This window comes from Carex rostrata, chromosome 12 (assembly GCF_964058835.1).
Source record: "Carex rostrata chromosome 12, lpCarRost1.2, whole genome shotgun sequence".
Taxonomy (NCBI): Eukaryota; Viridiplantae; Streptophyta; class Magnoliopsida; order Poales; family Cyperaceae; genus Carex; species Carex rostrata.
This window is the reverse complement of record NC_135929.1, coordinates 7494105-7502644: the sequence shown is the minus strand read 5'-3', so window position 1 is coordinate 7502644 and position 8540 is coordinate 7494105. Positions and strand designations below refer to the sequence as shown.

General features: G+C 37.9%; 3 protein-coding genes across 5 annotated transcripts; 1 reads left to right on the top strand and 2 right to left on the bottom strand.

The window, feature by feature from the left end:
• Window positions 1-732: 732 nt before the first annotated feature.
• Window positions 733-3383, top strand: LOC144563135 (AAA-ATPase At3g50940-like). Its single transcript, XM_078312539.1, has 2 exons — window positions 733-1878; window positions 2196-3383. The coding sequence occupies exons 1-2, from the start codon at window positions 883-885 to the stop codon at window positions 2655-2657; spliced, it is 1458 nt and encodes a 485-aa protein (XP_078168665.1). The 5' UTR covers window positions 733-882; the 3' UTR covers window positions 2658-3383.
• On the bottom strand, window positions 3060-5353 carry LOC144563134 (Zim17-type zinc finger protein). Of its 3 annotated transcripts, XM_078312538.1 has the most exons (6): window positions 5119-5352; window positions 4804-5019; window positions 4498-4603; window positions 4176-4304; window positions 4055-4087; window positions 3060-3380 (listed from the first exon to the last, which is right to left on the bottom strand). In XM_078312538.1, exons 2-5 carry the CDS (start codon window positions 4935-4937, stop codon window positions 4070-4072), a joined length of 387 nt encoding a protein of 128 aa, XP_078168664.1. In that variant the 5' UTR covers window positions 4938-5019; window positions 5119-5352; the 3' UTR covers window positions 3060-3380; window positions 4055-4069. The 3 variants fall into 3 exon arrangements, with proteins under 3 accessions (XP_078168664.1, XP_078168663.1, XP_078168662.1); XM_078312537.1 differs by lacking the exon at window positions 4055-4087 and having other exon boundaries at window positions 4816-5019; window positions 5119-5353; XM_078312536.1 differs by lacking the exon at window positions 4055-4087 and having other exon boundaries at window positions 5119-5340.
• A 904-nt stretch (window positions 5354-6257) lies between these two features.
• On the bottom strand, window positions 6258-8540 carry LOC144563133 (AAA-ATPase At3g50940-like). Its single transcript, XM_078312535.1, has 2 exons — window positions 7469-8540; window positions 6258-7157 (listed from the first exon to the last, which is right to left on the bottom strand). The coding sequence occupies exons 1-2, from the start codon at window positions 8432-8434 to the stop codon at window positions 6705-6707; spliced, it is 1419 nt and encodes a 472-aa protein (XP_078168661.1). The 5' UTR covers window positions 8435-8540; the 3' UTR covers window positions 6258-6704.

Sequence of the window (8540 nt, the reverse complement as noted above, 5' to 3'; positions counted from 1 at the left end):
CAAAATATATAGCTAAGACATTATCCTATGTGTAAGTTTGGAGGACTTCTATTCTCATCTGATGTTTTAATAAATAATTTATAAACTTATTTGCAGCAAATATTCTGAAATTCAATGTACTAGTAAAGGATGAAGCATATTGTATGACATTTGTGGTTTAAATTACATATTTTCCTTTTATGTTTTTTTTAAGGTGCATCGTCTTCTAGGTCTCTTCGACCAGACAAGGCATCGATCGATAGAAGGTCCATTTTACCATGGGGATGATCACAGAACAAACATGCATCATCAATCTAATTGGTATTTAAAAGAAGATTTCAATATTCATGTCACTTCTTGCATATATATACATGCTGAACAAAACGATAGGATTCCGGCATTTTTACCTAAAACGGCTTGTATCAAAAGTAATATTTTGAAATCAATCAAGCATGAAGAATTCTCCAATATTTGCAAGTAATTAAATTTCAAATAAGTAATTAGTACAGGACTATACTAAAAAAGGGCCCATGCATGACTTGTTCCAATAGTAGGGTCAACCTCCTTTTTCTTTTGTTGTAATGAAGCATTTGTAGAGCACAACTCTCCATTAACCAATTAAGAAGTATTAGGCTTCACGGAACACATTATTTTTTTTTTTTGTTTTGGTTGTAAAATTCTTCATAGGTTTTGTTGTTCCTGGCAACAGTAAATCATCATTTTTTTTGCCTATATAAGACGCCTCTTATATTCCATCATTTTGAAACCACCATCCCCTTTTACCCCTCTCTGATTCAATACAACAAAAGAGAAAACAGAGAAAACCAACAAAGTATAAGATCCTCACCTCTACTTTCTATCCCTTCATAGTTTAAACATAAAAAAGAACAAAAAAAATAAGCAATGACCGCAAGAGAGATGCAACTTAACATCGGCAAGGGTTCATACGACAAGGCAATTGAGTCGTTCAAAAAGACCCTAACCATAGCGGCTTCTGCAGCCGCCTCGATAATGCTAGTACGTGGAGTGATCAATGAGCTTCTACCGTATGAGATGCGCGAGTTCATTTTCTCTGGTCTAAACCAGCTGCGCTCCCGAGTTTCCTCCTATCACACCATTGTAATAGAAGAGAACGAGGGCTTCTCCATAAACCAAGTCTTTGAGGCGGCACGAACTTATCTTGCATCCCGTATCAACACTGACATGCAGAGACTAAAGGTTAGCCGTATCGATGCGTCAAAGAACATGATGGTTAGCATGGAGACTGGTGAAGAGATGATCGACAAATTCGACGGAACCGAGTTTAAGTGGCAACTAGTTTGCCGTGAGAACTCAGCATATAGCTCGAGCCTAAACAACAATCGGCAACTTGAGATGCGATCTTTCGAGCTCCACTTCCACAAGGATTACAAGGACAAGGCCTTGAACGAGTACCTACCGTTTATTTTACAAAAGGCGAAGGAGATACATGAGCAAGAAAGAACCATCAAAATATACATGAACGAGGGGGATACGTGGTGCCCTGTGGACCTTCACCACCCGTCGACTTTCGACACAATGGCAATGGAAACTGAGATGAAGCAGTCTTTGATGGACGACCTCGCGCTGTTTGTTAAGAGAAAGGATTATTACAAGAGGATCGGTAAGGCATGGAAGAGGGGCTATTTGTTGTACGGACCGCCAGGTACTGGCAAGTCGAGCTTGGTTGCAGCGATCGCGAATTGTTTGAAGTTTGATGTTTATGATTTGGAGCTCACCGAGGTGAGGTGGAACTCGAGTCTAAGGCGGCTTCTGATTGGCATGTCAAACCGCTCGATTCTTGTAATCGAAGATATCGATTGCACGGTTGACTTGCAGCAGAGGGATGAAAACCCATATGCAGGTGGTGATGATGAAAAGGTAAGAATTCTGTAAATTTTGATTTTACCTTTGAACATTTCAATCTCTTAACTAGCATTTAATCAAATAGATATTATAATATCAAGAAATCATGAAGGCCATCGTGAAAACCACTAACCACACTTTCACATGTTATATATAAATATATACAATAGACTTGTTCAAATGTACAAAAGAATATACTCAAGCATTTCTGCAAGCAAAAAAAAAAAAAAAATCTGTAATCCCTACTCATAATGGGGAAAAAAATTCAGCATATTATAATCCAATATTCAATTCAAAGTACTAACAATGTACATGTACTTAAAACAACACAGATCACACTGTCAGGACTGCTCAACTTTGTTGATGGCCTCTGGTCGACCAGCGGAGAAGAGCGAATCATAGTATTCACTACAAACTACAAGGAAAGACTCGACCCGGCCCTGACCCGACCTGGTCGGATGGATATGCACATCCACATGGGCTACTGTAGCCCGTGCGGATTTCGGGTTTTGGTCAGAAATTACCATTCGATTGACGATCACGCGTTGTTTCCTGAGATAGAAGAATTGCTCAAGAAGGTTGAGGTCACACCGGCGGAAGTGGCAGAGGTGCTTATGAAGAGCGACATTACTGAGACAGCACTTGAGCAGCTCATTGAATTTCTGAAAGGCAAAAAGGAGGGAGCAAATGAGGGAGAAAAGGATATCGAAAAAACAGGGGAAGAGAAGGAATTGTTAGAGTTTGAAGGGGGCGAAAGCCGGGTTATGACACCAACAAGCGACGTAGAATGTTGATTAGGACTTGGAAATCATGGTAGAATTTGTCGTTTGGTAATTTTGTTGTTTTTTTATGCCTTTTTGCACAAGATGTGTTTTCAGGGGATTGTGCTTCTTTTTCTTTTTAACAAATAATGCCTTTTGATATTGAATTTTCTAGCAAGAATTGCATTAAGCTTCTATTAGTGTATGAAGGCTTACTCCAATAGGTTATAGTTTGCAATTGTGCCTCAATTTACCATAATTTTGTTGCAATTTTACAAGACACCTAGCTTTTGAAAAACAAATAATAATGAGGGAATGCCAGTACCAAGTCTCACCAAAATCCTGATGTACAAATCACCATGTTCTAGATATACTAAAATCAGATATCATAGTGTATTCTGGTCTTCAGAAAGTGAAATAGTTATTGTTCCAGCATCACAGAAAATTAGAACTGTAAAATTAGAAAAGTCAAATGCAAATATTTGAAAGAAATACCAACTATAAAAATGCAATACTATTAGCTCAAGTTAATTACATTGAATTGGTAGGGAAAAAAGTTTGAGCTAGTGCAGAAAAACCTAACTCATACCAATGACTACACACACACACACAGAGCATTACCAGCAGGATTCCCTTTCTCCCTGTCTGTCTCATAAGTCTTTAGTTAATATCACCATCTTGATCTTCGCGAAGGTCATATTCAACTATTAATCCAAGATTATCAACAAATTTGTGATACACTTGACAACCACCGCACTGTTAAAGATTAAATATATCAAATACGTTCAAAATGACACCAAGAGCCAAATACAGTTTCTCAACATAGATTAATTAATTGCCTTTTTTTCACAAAAGAAATGCATCGGTAAGTGTAAACCAGTTCTTTCAATATGATATAATAGCAACGGTAATGACATCATAAAAATGATTACATTTATGGGACTTCTTGCCAAGCATTGTACCAGTCATGGCTGGTACAAGCACATTGTCTTTGGTGGTCACTGTTTCACCAATAATGTTTTCATACATATTTCTGTCTATTCTGTTCTGTAGTTAAATAAAGGTAACTGAGCCCAAGCCACACTAGATTCCTATAGTGGAATCAAGTACAGGATAAATTAAGCACAATTGCACATTTTAAGATAGTTGAGCAATATCAGCAGTCATGGCTGGTACCAGAACATTGTCTTTGGTGGCCAATGTTTCACCGATAATGTTTTCGTACATGTTTCTGTCTATTCTGTTCTGTATTTAAATAAAGGTAACTGAGCCCAAGCCACACTAGATTCCTATAGTGGAATCAAGTACATGATAAATTAAGCACAATTGCACATTTTAAGTTAGTTGAGCAATATCAGCAGCACTAAATATTAATTGGAGAAGCAAAGCTTAACTGAGGTTTTCCTAAGTTGAAAAAACTTGAAACTTACAGATACCAGTAAGTATCAGCTGAAATTGAAATCCTGTGATCAAATTCAATAAGTACCACTATATCATTGATAGAAAAAAAAATAGATATTTTCAACATAAACAAAGAAATATATAAGGTACCTGAAGAAATACGGTTCCTTTTTCATAAGCAATTCTGTTTATGAGGCGTGAGGTTCTCTCACCACAGGCATCACATGTGAATTGCACGAGAAGGCTTCTTCTAGGAAGCCCAATATCAATTCTCACCTCCTTCGTAATGGAAAAACAAACATAAGAAAATTAAATAAAAAAGAAAATACTTGGAACTTAAATTGGTGGTTTAGTATTTCAATTTTTTAGCATAAGGGTTTCCGGTTCATGCCAGTAGCCACCTCACCAGCAAGAAACTGTAATGTGTTAGTTTTCAAATTTTGCACAGCATGTGACCAAGAAATTTGTAAACCTCGGCATTTGATGTGCTCTGACCAGGATCTGAATCATTGGTTGAATTTTCCCCCTTCAAACAAGAAATAATCCCACATTCTCTTCTAGAATTAGATATTCGTAACCTGTCAATACTAAAACCAATATAAATCTCTCCACAATTTCCAGCACACAAGTAGAATATTGAAATTTCCAGAATAATTTTATATAAATGACTTACTGCATCAGGCATTTTTTTAGATATTGCTTTCCAATTAAAATACAGCAAAGAGATTGAAAAATGAAAAAAAATAAATAAATAAAATAACAACACTAGGCGACTTACCAAGGGAATGACCTTTTGGCGGCTGTTGGAGCGAGAGAAAGAGAAGAGAGGCAATAATTTCGCGAGAAATTTGTGCGACGATGGTTGCAATAGACGAAAGAGACGACCCCGATTTCACTGAAAATTGTCGTCATGCTGATTCTCCCTCTCCTTTTTTTGTTTATTTTTCTGGTTCGTTTTGTTGGGGCAGTAACTGCTGACAACTCCAAGATGATATCACAAAGAATCCCGAGGCAATCACGAGCGATGGATTCGAATCGGACGGTCTCAATTCAAAACCCAAAAATTGGATTACTTTTGGGGATCCGGACCCTCGCACGAAGGCCTCAAGTTTCACGAATTCATATCACCTGCGATAGCTCAAATTTTAGTTCTAGACCAGGACCGTCCGATCTATTTCAGCACGGATATTAAAGGGTTCTCGTGCTTTCCACCTCGAACCGATTGACCCGGATTCTGATCGGACGGTTAATATCTAAACTCAAAATTTGAGATACTTCAGAGAAATGGACTACGAGAGGAGCGAGTAGAATAAAATGAGAAGCTATGTGAACTGTACGATCTTAAATGAACGCTCATGATCTTCACGATAATCATCCAATATTCCAATGAATTTTCCGATCTGGAAAGGAAAGAACCAAAAAAAAAAAAAAAAAAGATCTGGAAAGGAGAGTAAAATGGAAGGCCTAAAAGGCCAGAGGCCTAGCAGTCTAATTTCGGACGTCTAGAAGCCCAATATATTTTGGGCCGAAGAAACAGGCTTTTAACCTTTATTTCTTAAGAAATTCTGCAGAATTCTTTTATTGGGGTAAAGATTGACAGCGTAGTTTTTACTTCATGCAGCGCACAAGTCATATACTCCATAATATCTTAGATCAAGGTTCGGCAAAAATTATGGTGATTGGGTTGTTTTTCAGGTTGGTATGGATTCTGGTATAATCTCATCTCCCTTCTCCTTTTTCTGATTTTCTGTAATATACTAGGCTCCAGTCCATTATGCATTTTTATAGAACTTTTATTTTCCCAGCATTAAAGGGAAATTTTTTTTTTCTTCAGGTTGTGGTTTCAAGTTCAAGTGGGTCAATTTGGTTCCTTATTTGTTGGGTCTTCAGTTGGTGTAGTTGACTCCTAAAAATAATCCCGATTGGTTTGGGAGCATAGCATGTGAAATGAATATATAGTTATGATCAAAGTACCTGGCATTGTTTTTTTAAGGGTGCAAAGAATATAATTTTTTTTTTAGATCTTCCAAGTAGTTGCTTCACTGAGAGAATCTGACCTTGAGTCCTCTAATTTAATACTTGGCATTGACTTCACCAAATTAATGAATAAACAAGTAGCCTCCAAATAACCAGATGGATACTGTCTGGTACCAGTATAACTGGTACTGTCCGGTACCAGTGCCAATTCGGGTATAAACCTGATATGTCCGAAAAATAGCTGAACTAGTTGTTTGACAAACATCTTTACTAAGTGGTGAAAGTTGAATAGGTACAAGTGTACTCTTAAGGGCAAAAGTGTCAAATTTACTGAAATGAATTTATTTCTCTTTTATTATGTGGATTTTCCAATACATAATTTGAGAAGAATTCAATTCTTCTTTGTTTTGATTCTGATCAACCAAGTTAATTTGAAAATTATAAAAAATATGGTTTTATTTGCTAATAGAAATGCATTACAAACATATGCATGTACAAAGGCTGCTTTATACCCATGTATGAATTGGCACTTTAAACAGCATATTCAAATCTTGTCTCATAAATACCTTTCTTTTGACATCCGACACACCTCGCTATAACCAGACTCTATATAATTGAGATCAAAATGTCTAAATGACAAAACTGAATTGACGAAATGAGCAACAGTAGCCCGGGCAGACTCAGTTTCTTGATTGGTTTTATTTAATCTTCCGTCTCACTTGTCGGTGTCATAACCCTGCTTTCACCCCCTTCCAACACCAGCATTTCTTTACTGTCCCCACCTTTTTTTTCAATCTCATTTGCTCCCTCCTTTTTGCCTTTCAAAAGTTCGACAAGTCCTTCAAGCGCCACATCAGCATCTTCACTCTTCATAAGCATCTCTGCCACCTCAGCCGGCGTGATCTCGACCTCCTTCAGTAATCCTTCTATTTCAGGAAACAATGCGTGATTGTCGATTGAATGGTAATTTCTGGCCAAAACCCGAAACCCGCACGGGCTGCAGTAGCCCATGTGGATGTGCATATCCATTCTACCAGGTCGGGTTAGAGCTGGGTCGAGTCTTTCTTTGTAGTTTGTTGTGAATACTATGATTCGCTCTTCTCCGCTGGTCGAAAAGAGGCCATCGACAAAGTTGAGCAGACCTGACAGCGTGATCTGTTTGATTACAGTACATGATTAATATTCCAAATATTTATATAATTAGACAATGATATGCTGATTGTCTTTTATCTCTGGGGATGGGGTTACAAGTTTTATGATTCATATGATTTCTAGAAAATAGTATTTATTTGAAATTTTAACTGCTATCTAAAGATTGAAACAGTCAACAAAGAATTTACTTAAAAAATAGTAAATATACAACAAAAAATGTGCATTATTATTTGGTGTCAGACTATAGATGTTATAAGCCCTGAAACTGTTTCAAAGGAAACTAAGCTAGGTTTTTAAATAGAAATTTATTTTACCTTGTCATCATCACTGGATGAAGATTCGTTCTCTTCTCTCCGGTGCAAGTTAATCATGCAGTCAATATCTTCAATTAGAAGAATTGAATGGTTCGACATGCCGATCAACAATGATCTAAGAGTTGAGTTGGAGCTCACCGCAGTGAGCTCCAAGTTATAGATGTCAAACTTCAAATAATTCGCCATCGCCGCAACCAAGCTCGACTTGCCTGTACCTGGTGGGCCATACAACAAATACCCCCTCTTCCATGCCTTACCGATCTTCTTATAGTAATCCTTTCTCTTAACAAACCTCGCGAGGTCATCCATCACTGTTTGCTTCAGCTCAGAATCAATTGCCAATGTGTCGAAAGTCGACGGGTGGTGAAGGTCAATCGAGCACCAATTCTCCCATTCGTTCATGTAGATTTTTAGGGTTCTCTCTTGCTCAGTTGTCTCCTTTGCCTTTTGCAAAATAAACGGTAGGTATTCATTCAAGGCCTTGTCTTTGTATTTCTTATGGAAGTGTAGCTGAAAAGACCGTGTCTCGAGTGACTGGTATTTGCTGGTGTTTGCACTGGCACTGACCGATCTCTCATGACATACCAGTTGCCACTTGAACTCGGTTCCATCGAATTTATCAACCATATCTTCCCCGGCCTCCATACTAACCATGATCTTCTTCGACTCGTCAACACGGCTAACCTTGAGTCTCTGCATGTCGGTGTTGATTTGCAATGCCAAGTAAATTTGCACTGCTCCAAATACTTGGTTTGTGGAGAAACCCTCATTTTCATCTATTACAATGGTGTGCTCTGACGAAACCCGAGAGCGCAGAAGGTTCAAACCAGAGTAGATTATATCACGCACCTCATACGGTAAAAGTTCATTTACCACGCCACGCACCAGCATCACTGAGGCGGCCACAGAAGCCACGGTTGTCAGTGTCTTTTTGTACGACTCAATCGCTTTGTCGTATGAAGCCATGCTGATATGTTAATTAGCAAGGATGAATCTCTCTAATTTCTGATCTGTTTCTTTTTAAGATGAAACTAGGAAAGCAAGTATATATATAATATATTTGACAATGCTG